At 38.4% G+C, this 14,613-nt stretch overlaps 1 protein-coding gene across 1 annotated transcript; it reads left to right on the forward strand.

Annotated features, from left to right (window-relative positions):
• The first annotated feature begins 9,754 nt into the window (after positions 1-9,754).
• LOC122699146 (olfactory receptor 5B12-like) lies at positions 9,755-10,678 on the forward strand. The gene has a single exon (XM_043910721.1). The coding sequence runs from the start codon at positions 9,755-9,757 to the stop codon at positions 10,676-10,678; it is 924 nt and encodes a 307-aa protein (XP_043766656.1).
• The last annotated feature ends 3,935 nt before the right edge of the window (positions 10,679-14,613 follow it).

Below are 14,613 nucleotides of genomic sequence, written 5' to 3' on the forward strand. Positions count from 1 at the left end.
CATATTTTCATGTCCTTTTTAGTCATTTGCATGTCCTTTTTGGAGATAAGTCTATTTAGATTTTCTATCCATTTTTTTATTGGGCTGTTTGTTTTGTATCCTGAATTGCATGATCTATTTGTATATTTTGGAGATTATTCCCTTATCAGTTACTCTGTTTGCAATTACTTTCTTCCATTTTGAGGGTTGTTTTTTCATTTTGTTGTTTATGGTTTACTTTGACTTCCCTGGTGGCTCAGAGGGTAAAGTGTCTGCCTGCAATGCTGGAGATATGGGTTCGATCCCTGGGTTGGGAAAATCCCCTGGAGAGGGAAATGGCAACCCACTCCAGTATTCTTGCCTGGAAAATCCCGTGGATGGAGAAGCCTGGTAGGCTACAGTCCATGGGGTCACAAAGAGTAGGACACAACTGACGACTTCACTTTCACTTTCTTTAATGGTTTACTTTGCTGTGCAAAGCTTTTAAGTTTAATTAGGCCCCATTTATCTTTGTTTTTATGACCCTGGGACTTCCCTGGTGGTTCAGATGGTAATGAATTGGCCTGGAGTGCAGGAGACCTGGGTTTTATCCCTGAGTCAGAAAGATCCCCTGGAGAAGGGAATAGCTACCCACTGCAGTATTCTTGCCTGGGAAATCCCATTGACAGAGAAGCCTGGTCGGGGTACAGTCCATGAGGATGCAAGAATTGGACACGACTGAGTAAACTTTCACTTTCACTTTTAACTGTTTTTATTTTTTGCCAGTCTAGGCAGTGGATCCTAAAATATCTTGCTGTGATTTAAGTCAAAGAGTGCTCTGCCTATGTTTTCCTCAGAGTTTTATAGTGTGAGCCTTATGTTTAGGTGTTTAATGCATTTTGAGTTTATTTTTGTGTATGGTGATAGAAAGTGTTCTAATTTCATTATTTTACATGGAGCTGTTCAATTTTTCCAGCATCACTTATTGAAGAGACTGTCTTTTCTCCATTGTATATCCTTGCCTCCTTTGTCGTAGATTAGGTGACCATAGGTATATGGGTTTATCTCTGGGCTTTCTATCTATTCCTTTGATCTATATTTGTTTTTGTGCCAGAACCATACTGTTTTGATGACTGTACACAGAAGTTTTGTGTAGCACAGGCAACAACACAATTAAAGTAATACAGAGGACTATTCAATTAATGTTTCTGGGGTGACTACTTATTCTTTGGAAATAAACTAGAGCCATGTGCCCACACTTTGCCTAAAATTGACTGGCATTTAAATCAGGTAAATGTAATAACTAAGAAAACATAATAGACAAAGTGTGCTTTGAGCATGGTCAGGGGCAACTTTACATCACACATGTTATTTTAAAAAATTCTATTATGTGCCTTCATCATATTTTATTATTTGTTTGGCCTTAGAGCATTCTTTTTTTTTTTTTTTTAATAGCAACTGACCATCCTATTTATTTGGCTGTGATGGGTCTTAATTGAGCATGTGGGGTCCTTCACTGAGGCACGCAGACCCTCTGCTGGGATGTGGGCTCAGTGGTTGCAGCATGTGTGCTCTCTCGTTGTGGCTCATGGGCTTAGTTTCTCTGTGGCATGTGGGATCTTAGTTCCCTGACTAGGGTTTGAACCCAAGTCTGCTGCATTTAACCACTGGACCATCAGAGAAGTCCCTCTTCATCATATTTTAATAATAAAGAGAAAAATCTTTACTTCCCTAGAGATGTGTTACCGTTTCAGTGTGTATGTAATTAAATATCTGTGTATTTAAAAATTTAGAGTAATTAAAAATAATATACTTCCATTATGTTAGACACCTTTTTTTTTTACTTAAATAGACTGTTAAAATGAAATTTTCAATTACTTTGTGTATGTTTAAACAAGTTTATTTTACTTTGCCCTAAGTGATAATTACGGAACAACAGAAAGTAAATTTATAGAGCCTATGTCATAGACATGATATATATGCTATGTTCAAATTGTTCTTCAAGTGTGAATATATTATGAGCTAGATCAATTCTTTACCTAGGCACACATCAGACAAACCATGGGTTTTACAATATGCATTCATGAAACATAGCCTCACAAAATACATTTTAGTGGTCAAACAAGTTTTAATAGTTCTAAACATACTGGCAGTCTAATTTTAAATTTTCTGTTAACAAGTTTGATGTCTTTTCTAAAAATAAATGGGCACTTAACATGGCTTTTTATGCATACAGGCTGAATGACTAATTCCTGGATAGTATGAGTTGCTTAATTTTTTGAGTTGCTGGAAATGTTGCCAGTAATTTAGCCCCAGGGAAATCTAAGCTATCCACTCTGGCTAGCCTAAGGTCTAGGGAATAAACTGTAGTCCACACTCTGGAATTGCAGATTTTTGGTCTTCTACTGATTTTAGTAGCAGAGTTTAAATAATAAAAGATCCTGATACGAAAGAGATGGGTAATTGATTTATTCACATTGATATCAGATGAGAAAGAAAATTTTCAGAATTTTTCCTACAGCATCCAACAGCTGATTGGAAAGAATCCTTGTGTGTTCATCTAAGGTCATGGTCTACCAGCTTGAGGAGTCTGAGTGAGTTGATTGTGAGACTGATTTCTTATAGCTTTCATATAGAGGTCTTTGCTCCTACTCTGCCTTATGCCTCCAACTCCTGTTCATAATTAACTTTCATCCCTAGAAATTTTTTTTGTCTGATCCATATCACCATCTTTGTCTTAGTACAGATTTCTGTTTTGTTTCTGTTGTTGTTGTCTCATCTCTGATAATTTTATTCTCATGATTTCTTTCTCTATCTACATGATAAATCAATGCAATGATTAACCATTAGAATGAACCATTCAGGAAGTACACCTTTATTCATTTTAATGTACAAACTTGTATCTTTAAGACTTGGTAGACCGTCTTTGGAGAGATTGTTGAGATTTTGTGAGGAAGACACTTTAAACTTACTTATCTATGAAATCAAGCTTATTTTTAATTTTTTAAACTATATTCTTTAAGAGTCTTTATTGAATATGTTACAATATTGTTTTTGTTTTATGTTTTGGGTTTTTGGCCATGAGGCATATGGAATCTCTGCTCCCTGATCAGGGATTGAACTTGTACATTCTGCATTGGAAGGCAAAATCTTAACCACTGGACCACCTGGGAAGTCCCAGAAATCAAGTTTAATAATACGTCTTTACAGGTTATTATGATGAAAACATGAGGTAATGCATTGAAAAACATTTAGAATTCATTCATGTACTGTTTATATGATACTATTTCTTAGTCAGTCATCCATTTTATTAGTTTTTTCAAAATAATTCTATAAATTGCTTAACAAAACTGATTTTACTGGTCTTGGTATATGTTGTGTATATGGAGGGTGGAGAAGAAAACAAAGATACTAAAAGACAAATACTAAACTAAATAGATGTTTAGGATTTTTTAACAACGTAAATATGGAAAATAATGATATTTTTATTTTCATAAGTGAATGTATTGATGGTAATATCTAAAGCTAAAAAGATAGGTAAAATATTAAAAAATAGATTAAATTAGAATCTGTATAAAAAATATAGAATAAGTGTGAGTAACACAAAGTGGAGTTTGAAATAAGACTAAAACTACAGATAATTGGAGTTGAGAATTGGTGGACAGTATGTCAGAAGTTCGGAGAAGGCAATGGCACCCCACTCCAGTACTCTTTCCTGGAAAATCCCATGGACGGAGGAGCCTGGTAGGCTGCAGTCCATGGGGTCACTAAGAGTTGGATATGATTGAGCGACTTCCCTTTCACTTTTCACTTTCATGCATTGGAGAAGGAAATGGCAACCCACTCCAGTGTTCTTGTCTGGAGGATCCCAGGGATGGGGGAGCCTGGTGGGCTGCCGTCTATGGGGTCGCACAGAGTCGGACATGACTGAAGCGACTTAGCAACAGCAGCAGCATGTCAGAAGTTAAGCTAATGTAGCAACTAATAAAAGCAGAAAATCTTTGGGCTTCCCAGGTGGTGCTAATGGTAAAGAACCTGCATGACAATGCAGGAGAAGCAAGAAACATGAGTTTGATCCTTGGGTCGGGAAGATCCCCTGGGGTAGGAAATGACAACCCACTTCAACATTCTTGTCTGGAAAATTCCATGGACAGAGGAGCTTGGAGGGCGACAGTCCAGAGGCCACAAACAGCCAGACATGACTCAGCACAATGAATCTTTAGTTTTGTTAGACATCTCTTCTAAAGATCTCAAAATACAGATGTACTTCTTTCAGTAACTGGATAAATATTTTATTAAATCTAGAAATAAGCACACCAAAAAACCAACTTTTGTGGAAGTTACATTAGGACCATTCTGGAAGGGGAAGGGCAGATGATCATTGATTTAGTTTACTGAGTAGAAAAGTATGATTTTTTATTTTGCAATGTTATTCTGAAATGTATTCCCCTAAAGTGGACTGAATCTACATTTATAAAGCAAAAACTCACTGATTCAACTCCATCTTTATTCCAAATATTGGTCAAGCACTTCCCAAGGTGTGATTTTATCCAACTCTTCCATACAAACCTGTCAAGCATATACTATTATTGTGCGACTCATATCTTTGAGAATTTGACTAGCATAATATTTTTTCAAAGAATGCTTTGTCTTCAGAAAAAAAAAACACACACAAATTAATGCTTTGAATTGGTGAACTAATTCAAGTTTACTTTTGATCAAATTAAATTGGTTAATTACCAAAAGAACATTCAAGGCAAAAACCGATTGGAAAGCCATTTTTTCCCTCTTTTTAAATCAGTACAGTTAGTTTTCCAAATCATTATTAAAGACACAATTGTGCCCCTAAACAAAGTAACTACTCTTCTCTTAGATGTATTATTCTTTTTTAAGTCTAACAGGAAATCTTCATAATAAAAAATATTGTTTGAATATTCTTCTTTAATTGAAACATTGAAGTTGCTTCTAAAGATACTTACATAGTAGAAACCTGGAATTATGTAATCAAAATGTTATTTATGCAATTTTAACAAGTCATGGTAACTTGGATCTCCTTTAATACTTTTATTCATCCACAGATTATACAAATGCTAACTTCACACATGTGTGTTACTTACAATTCCATTTCCATAACCCTGCATCCTTCCTCCACCTGGAATCTGGATGCTTTCATTCATTCAAAATGCTTTGATTCTTCATAAGGCAATTAAAAAATTTACTTCATCAACAACTCAGCTTAAAATGTTTTCTTTGGTATCTAAATTTCTGTGGGACCTCTATCTGACAACTATATCCACTATATAGATAAATATAGAGGTGTGTGTTAGTGACTACTGATTTTCAAGCCTCACAATGTTTTTCAAAGGCATATATAAAATAATAATATATAATACAGTATACAATAACATAAAATATAACATTATATATTACATAATACATAATATCTGATAATATATAACAATTACAGAGATGATGTAATATATAATACTATATGATAATATGTAATATTATGTAACAATATATTATATATAATAGTATAATATATAATTACTTTATCCATACCTTTAAAAAACACACAGTATATATACAGATTATGACATAATATTGGGTATTAATCATTGGATATATTTTATTCAATAATTTTATATACCTTTGTAAAACATTATGTGCACTTGAAAGGCAGAAATAATAATATATTTATTTTTATGCTCCAATGATGTTTCCTAAATGTTTGAAATATTGAATATTTTTGTTCCTAAAAAAAAATTAAAAAGACACTATGGTCCTGCAGACTATCTCTTGCTCATATTTGACCTCAGGAATAATACTTTATTCACAATAAGCAAATTGCAGCATTAAAACAGATGCTATGAAGAAAATAAATAGGAAGGAATGGATTAGCAGTGAGAATGATCATGCTAAGTGCCAAACATAGTTCCTGTCAAAGAACAGGAACATAGTAAGTTTGCAGAAATTAGTCAGTGAAAAGATACGTTTTATACACAATTATAAATTCTTCTTTTTGGTCAGAATACATGGCTCTTTGTTTTTATTATCTTTTCTATAATCAATCTTACCTGCTTTTGTATTGGTAATTCAAGAGAAATAGTAATATTATGGATATATACATTACCTAATTGAGCTACTTATAATGAACAACGGGGGCAAGGTATATACACTATTTCTGCCTGATATGTGAAGAAATTTACAGAAAGGTGATGAAACTGGTCTAAAATCAGTCTACTATAAGGACAGAACAACTCTTAGTTCTATTACCAGTGTGCATTAGATTCTTTAGTGATTCTTCATATGGTTTGCAAAGCTCATCAGCTTATTTCTTTGGATTCAACAGCCATCAAGATCAAAGTAAACCAGGTACAATGGTACACTCAGAATTTTGAGAAATAATTGACTTTAAACTTTTCTGTATTGGTCTGATTCCACAGGGCATATTAGAGCCTGGTAATAACCGTGCTGTCTGCTAGTTTGCATATACCGGTATTGGTACTGTCCCACGTGCTATGTCCTCAGTCACTCAGTCATCTCTGACTCTTTTGTGACTACATGGTCTATAGCCCGCAAAGCTCCTCAGTCCATGGAATTTTCCAAGCAAGAATACTGGAGTGCGTTGCCATTTCCTATTCCAGGGGATCTTCCTGGCCCAGGGATAGAACCAGAGTCTCCTGCATTGGCAGATTTTCTAACAGAGCCATCAGGGAAACCTACTGTCTTGCATATAATGAAACACTCATTCCAGCGTTATGCAAACACAAGGATTCACCAAATTAATAAGGCCCCCTGGCCTATCAAGAACAAGTTCATCTTATTTGATGAACCATAATTTAAATCAATGCATTAGTGCCTGAAAATGGCTAGAATAGAAGTAAGCATATTTCAATGATATGAAAATACTTAGTTTTAAATCCAGACATCACTGGCCAAGAAAACAGCTTAATTATACTGTGATGCAAGTGACTGACACCAGATTTCTATCATCTGGATAAGAAGTGATGGGAAGGAGTGATGAGTCAGGCAGAGGTCCTAGTGAAGGAAGGAGTCAGTTCCAGCAGAGAGCACAGTGGAAGCAAGCAGAAGTGCCAGAGGCAAGTTTTCTCTTTTCCTGTGGCTTCTCCTGGACATTCTGCTTGATTCTAACTCATTTAGAATCTGAGACTATCAGGTCAAAATGGAATCTCAATGTCATTGTGCCCAAACCCCTTCATTAGGAAAATGAGGAAACATTGAGCTTGATTACACAACTTCACTGACTCTCAAGACAAACTTAGGACATAGGCATAATTTTCTTAAATGTTGAGAAAACTATGCTTAGTGTTTAAGTAATGTGAATATTATTAGCTGTGCTGAAACCAGCCACCCTAAGGCCACACTCCTAAGACATCCAAAGTACATTATTTCAATCACTCTCACTAAGTGGATATTATAGTAAATCAGGAAAAGAAAAAAAGTGAAAGTGTTAGTTGCTCAGTCATGTCCAACTCTATGCAAATCCATGGACTGTAGCCTGTCAAGCTCCTCTGTCCAGGCAACAATACTGGAGTGGGTAGCCATTCCCTTTTCTAGGGGATCTTTCCAAGCCAGGTAGTGAACCTGAGTCTCCCGCACTGCAGGTAGATTCTTTTACCTTGTGAGCCACCATGGAAGCCCAAATCAGGAAAAGAACAACACTCTTACTCTAGCAACTCTTATAGCAGAGGTGGCTTGGATCATGCTGGAGGGCAGATAACAGCTAATCTGAATAAGTCAGTTTTCTCTGTCTCTCTTTGAAAGACACTGTCACTTTCATGGAGATCAAGGAACCCTTCCTATACTTCTTGTCTTGGACCAGATGAGCAGTCCTTAGACATCCCAATCTTTCTTCCACAAGGATAAGTTGTAGTATGCTTTGTTTCTTATTAACCATTACAAGTTGAATTGTATCCCCTCCAAAATTCATATGTTGAAATCCTAACTCCAGTACTCCAATTGTGACTTAGTTTGGAGACTGGATCTTTAGAGACAATTGAGTTAAAACGAGGTCATTGTGGTGGGCTCTAATGCAATATGACTTCTGTTTTTATAAGAAGGGGAAATTTGGATACAAAAATACCCAGAGGAAAGTCCACTGACATTCTCCAAAATTTATTCTTTTTCTCCTTCATGTCTTTATATTGTAATAAAAATATTAGAAAAGCAAAATTCTTAAATTAGTTCTTGAAATAACTTTTAAAATATTTTATTATTTAAAAAGTAAGATTATAATGGGCTTTCCAGGTGGCTGAGTGGTGCAGAATCCGTCTGCCAAGTAGTAGACACAGGTTTGATCCCTAGGTCTAGAAAATCCCCTGGAGAAGGAGATGGCAACCCAGTCCAGTATTCTCTCCTGGGAAATCCCACGGACAGAGGAGCCTGGTGGGCTGCAGTCCATGGGGTCACAAAGAGTTGGAAACTACTTAGCACCCAAACACAACAATGACAACAACAAAGATTATAATATTAACACCAATGTGTATTCATTCTAACTTTTGAAAAAAAATTTTTTCTCATTCCCAGAGATAACCACACTTATTGCATATATGTTAGAGATTTTTTTAGGTCCTAAAAATCTTTTATACTAAGTGATATATTAAAAATTCATTTACTCTAATGACACAAAAATTATCTTATGAACAATAAAAGTTGTAGAGGTGACAGATTTACTCAAAAGAAAATTTAAATTGATGTTTAAAAAGTCAAATTTTAATGGGTCCAATAGATTGTTTTTATAGCACTGCTATTGGTTAAATACAAACGTTTGGGGGTATCGTTTCTTAGAGTAACTCTTTCCTTTTATTTGAACCACGTAGGCAAACAGGTTGTCTCTTCCTCAAGTCAAAGCTTTTTGCTCCATACTCACTTTCCTGTTCTTACTTAAAATATTAGGTCCTGTGAAGATATTGATGACACCTTCCAGGTGCAGTGAGAGTGATGTACCATCAGACTCTCAAGTATCACAGACAAAGTCAATCTTCAGTTCCGGTAGGTCCTAAAACAAGGCCAGTCGTGTGCCAATATTTCAGGGCCCTGTCCCACATGCTTTTCCTGCAACATGACTTAAAATTGTGACTTTAAAGATCATAGGCTAGCAAGATTTCTACTGGAAGAGAAGACTCAGAAACAGGACACAGTCCTGTTTAGCAGAGACCACTAGGTTAAATCCAGGCCACAGTGCTATTTGGAACATTAGTAAATGTTATGCTAAACTCAAGTTTATTTCTACTAAAAGCTGTGAAAATTTGACATCACAGTAACTGAAATCTCATATGGAAACCCGGAGCAATTCCATCACTACCAGCTCTTGACCTGCTACGATATTTATAGTACCTGCTCAACCTCTGTGAGTGGTTCTGTTACATCCATTTCAGTGCCCCCCACCCCTGCCAAAAACTCACAAACTGCACTGTACCTAGTGCAGCACGTTTATTAATAGTACTTGTTGAGTGGATAATTACTGAATGAATATGATTATTTCACCTTTTGCATTAGTTTTCACAACTTGTTATTATGCACGTATATAACCATACTATCTGGAAAAATATGCTTATTTGTTCATTTATAATCTGTTATTGCTCAGACTTAACAGAGAAAGAGCAAAAGAAAAAAGAAAAAGAAAAGTTAGTGGGATCCATGAACTATGCAGAGAACCAGATTTACTTTTTACCATCTTTATGGACAAATCTGTGAGCGTGTGTTTTGCACTATCACTAAGACCATATCCATCTTGAATATTCTCTATTGCTTTTCATGATTTGGGAAGGAAATGACAAATGAGACAACTGTAACTGAATTTATTCTAAAGGGCTTCTCAGACGTGCCTGAACTGAGGCTCATCAGCACCGTCTTTTTCCTTTTCATCTATCTCTTTGCCCTCCTGGGAAACAGCTCCATCATTGCAGCTGTGAGCCGAGACAGCTGCCTCCACATCCCTATGTATTTCTTCCTGAAGAATCTCTCTTTCTTGGACATGTGCTACACCACAGTCATCATCCCCAAGGCACTGATTAATTCACTCATGGGTTCAGAAGTCATCTCCTTTTGGGAATGTGTGGCTCAGCTCTTCTTATTTGTAACGCTATGTGCTTCTGAGTGCTTCCTGCTCACCTCTATGGCATATGACCGTTGTTTGGCCATCTACAAGCCTCTCCTTTATGGTGTCATTATGAGCAGAAAGCTGTGTACAGAGCTTGTTATGGTGGCCTGGTTGAGCGGAGCTCTCTATGCCATCTTTCACACCATCAACACCTTCTCCCTCCAGTTCTGTGGGCCTAATGTCATTGACCACTTTTTCTGTGACAGCTCCCCTATCATGAGACTCTCCTGCAGTGATTCCCACACCAACGAGGAAGTTGTATTTGTGGTGGGTGGGTGTACTATTCTTGGTGCCTTTGCCCTCACCATCATCTCCTATGTTCTCATCATTGCCACCATCGCTCGGACCCACTCTGCTGGTAGCCGTTGGAAGGCCTTTTCCACCTGCTCCTCTCATCTTACTACCATCATTCTATTTTATGTCACTGGGAGCATTGCTTACCTGAGACCTACTTCTCGTTACTTCCCCCTTCAAGGACGGCTAGTGTCTGTGTTTTACTCCATTCTAACACCTAGTCTTAATCCTGTTGTTTACTGTCTGAGAAACACAGACATGCAGGCGGCCCTAAAGAAACTATTTGTCCCATCCAAATAGGCATATTTTTCATATATTAAGCATATTTCTTTGAACGTTAACCTAGATGAAACAGTTTCTCGAAACACATAATCTAGTAAAGTGAATAGTGAAGAAATAGAAAATGTGAACAGATTAATAACAAGTAGGGAGATTAAAGCAGTAATAAAAAGCCTTCCAACAAAGAAAAGCCTTATACCATTGGTTTCATTGGTGAAGTGTACCAAACACTTTAAGAATTAATGCCAACCCTTCTAAAACTCTTCTAAAAAAACTGATTATGGAATACTTGCAAACTAACTTTATGGGGCCAGAATTATCTTCACACCACGGCCAAAGACACTACAAGAAAATAAAACTGTATGAACTTGGATGAACATAGATGCAAAAATCTTCAACAAAATACTAGTAAACCTAACTCATCAGCACATTAAAGGGTCATACACCATGACCAAGTGAGATTTATCCTGGGATTCCAAGCAGCATATGCAAACCAATAAACATACTGCACTTCATTAATAGAAGTAAGAGTAAAATTGTAGGATCATCTCTATAGATACAGGAAAAACATTTGACAAAATACAGTTTTTCATGATAAAAACTCTCAATAAACTGGGTATAGAGGGAACATATGTGAACATAATAAAGCCCATATATAGCAAACCCACAGCTAACATCATACTCAGTGATGAAAACCTGACACCTTTTCTTCTATGATTAGGAAGAAGACAAGGGTGCCCACTTTCACCCCCTCCTTCTTATTAAACACAGCACTAGAACTCCACCCAGAGCAAATAGGCAAGAAAAAAATATTTTATGTATACTTCATTACAATAAATAAATTCATGAAAGAAAAAAACAACTACAAGAATTATTGTGACCCCAAAATAACCAATAGTTTCTGCTTCTCATGGATAATTTAAGCTATTTATGAATCTGAGATACTAATTATATATTCCCCACTCTCCCTTTGAAACTCTATAAAGGAAGGAAAAAAGCAAATAATTGAATCAAGTTTACAGGAGAAAACTTCAGTTTTACAAGAGAATTGTGCTATAACTTTGTTTTGTTGATTTTATTATAATGAAGCAAACTTTTGCAAAAATTCTCTCCATTAGCTCTGTCATAATATAAATAGGCATTTACTTCTAACATTCAGTTCAGTTCAGTTCAGGCGCTCAGTCGTGTCCGACTCTTTGCGACCCCATGAACTGCAGCACGCCAGGCCTCCCTGTTCATCACCAACTGCTGGAGTTTACCCAAACTCATGTACATTGAGTCAGTGATGTCATCCAACCATCTTATCCTCTGTCGTCCTCATCTCCTCCTACCCTCAATCCTTCCCAGCATCAGGGTATAGCAAATGAGTCAGCTCTTCGCATCAGGTGGCCAAAGTATTGGGAGTTTCAGCTTCAACATCAGTCCTTCCAATGAACACCCAGGACTGATCTCCTTTAGGATGGACTGGTTGGATCTCCTTGCAGTCCAAGGGACTCTCAAGAGTCTTCTCTAACACCACAGTCCAAAAGCACCAATTCCTCAGCGCTCAGCTTTCTTTATAGTCCAACTCTCATATCCATACAAGACTACTGGAAAAACCACATCCTTGACTAGACAGACCTTTGTTGACAAAGTAAAATGTCTCTGCTTTTTAATATGCTGTCTAGGTTGGTCATAACTTTCCTTCAAAGGAGTAAGTGTCTTTTAATTTCATGGCTGCAATCACCATCTGCACTGATTTTGGAGCCCCCCAAAATAAAGTCAGCCACTGTTTCCCCATCTATTTCCCATGAAGTGATGGGACCGGATGCCATGATCTTTGTTTTCTGAATGTTGAGTTTTAAGCCAACTTTTTCACCCTCCTCTTCAACTTTCATCAAGAGGCTTTTTAGTTGTTCACTTTCTGCCATAAGGGTGGTGTCATCTGCATATCTGAGGTTATTGATATTTCTCCCAGCAATTTTTATTCCAGCTTGTGCTTCCTCCAGCCCATTCTCATGATGTAGTCTGCATATAAGTTAAATAAGCAGGGTGACAATATACAGCCTTGACATACTCCTTTTCCTATTTGGAACCAGTCTGTTGTTCCCTGTCCAGTTCTAACTGTTGCTTCCTGACCTGCATACAGGCTTCTCAAGAGGCAGGTCAGGTGGTCTGGTATTCCTATCTCCTTCAGAATTTTCCACAGTTTATTGTGATCCATACACTCAAAAGCTTTGGCCTAGTCAATAAAGCAGAAATAGATGTTTTTCTGGGACTCTCTTGCTTTTTCAATGATCCAGCAGATGCTGGCAATTTGATCTCTGGTTCTTCTGCCTTTTCTAAATCCAGCTTGAACATCTGGAAGTTCATGGTTCATGTATTGCTGAAGCCTGGCTTGGATAATTTTGAGCATTACTTTACTAGCATGTGAGATGAGTGCAACTGTGTGGTAGTTTGAGCATTCTTTGGCATTGCCTTTCTTTGGGATTGGAATGAAAACTGACCTTTTCCAGTCCTGTGGCCTCTGGTGAGTTTTCCAAATTTGCTGGTATATTGAATGCAGCACTTTCACAGCTTCAGCTTATAGGATTTGAAATAACTCAACTGGAATTCCATCACCTCCACTAGCTTTGTTCATAGTGATGCGTCCTAAGGCCCACTTGACTTATTCCAGGATGTCTGGCTCTAGGTGAGTAATCACATCATCGTGATTCTCTGGGTCGTGAAGATCTATTTTGTACAGTTCTTCTGTGTATTCTTGCCACCTCTCTTAATATCTTCTGTTTCTGTTAGGTCCACACCATTTCTGTCCTTTATTGAGGCCATCTTTGCATGAAAGGTTCCCTTGGCACATGGTTATAGAGGTTGGTCCAGCTTCTGCTTGTACAAATAGATCAAATAATACCTGCTATCAGTAGTAAGATAGGTTTAAGGATTTGACGTAAATTGGCAGAAGCCGTCTAAACGAAAATTTTGTGAAATCTTTAAGCAAGTAAGCTAGTTCTATAATTCTATCCTAATGACTCCAACATGCACTTAACCATAATCAAAGGTGTTTACTAAAGTATTTTGTTGAAATAATGAGAACTGGAAAGAATTTATATGAATTTAAACAGATGTTAACAAATCATGGCTCAGCTATACAGTTGATGAAGTGAAGTCGCTCAGTCATGTCCGACTCTTTGCGAGCCCATGGGCTGTAGCCCACCAGGCTTCTCCGTCCATGGAATTTTCCAGGCAAGAATACTGGAGTGGGTTGCCATTTCCTTCTCCAGGGGATCTTCCCAACCCAGTGATTGAACCCATGTCTCCCACATTGCAGGCAGACACTTTAACCTCTGAGCCACCAGGGAAGTGTTATTCGCTCAGTCATGTCCCACTCTTTGGCAACTTCGTGGATTGGAGCCTGCCAGGCTCCTCTGTCAACTGGATTCTGCAGGCAAGAATACTGGAGTGGGTTGCCATTCCCTTCTCCAGAGGATCTTCCAGACCCAGGGATCCAACCTGGGTCTCAAGCATTGCAGGCGGACTTTTTAACCATCTGAGCCACCAGGGAAGCTGGCCAAGCGAGCACAGGGAGATGGGCGCGGGTGGCGGGCGGCAGGGCGGCAGCAACCCACGAAGAGAGGAAGGGGGAGGCGATCACTGGGGGCCGACTGACCAGCCTCACCGAGGAGGGCGCACCTACCCACGCCCGGTCCACTCGAGGCGCAGAGCATCACAGCGGCGGCGTGGAGGAACGAGGGGGCGTCCCCCGTGGCAGGCACCCTGCCCCGGCGGCCCGGGAGCGGATCGGGGGACACCCGCCTGTTGCGTCGGGACCTGCCGATGCGCTCCCGCTTTCTCCCACACGGGGGCGGTCGGCGCGTGCACGCGGCCGGTCCACGACGGCTGGCGGGGACCCAACCCGCGCTCGGGAGCGGCCGGAGAAGGGCGCTGCGGGGCATGGCGCTCCACCTCGCCCAGCACTAAAT

This window comes from Cervus elaphus, chromosome 9, assembly GCF_910594005.1.
Source record: "Cervus elaphus chromosome 9, mCerEla1.1, whole genome shotgun sequence".
Lineage (NCBI taxonomy): Eukaryota > Metazoa > Chordata > Mammalia > Artiodactyla > Cervidae > Cervus > Cervus elaphus.

Excerpts from the sequence above, each read along its gene's own strand:
- LOC122699146 (XM_043910721.1), top strand. The coding sequence starts at position 9,755 with ATGACAAATGAGACAACTGTAACTGAATTTATTCTAAAGGGCTTCTCA.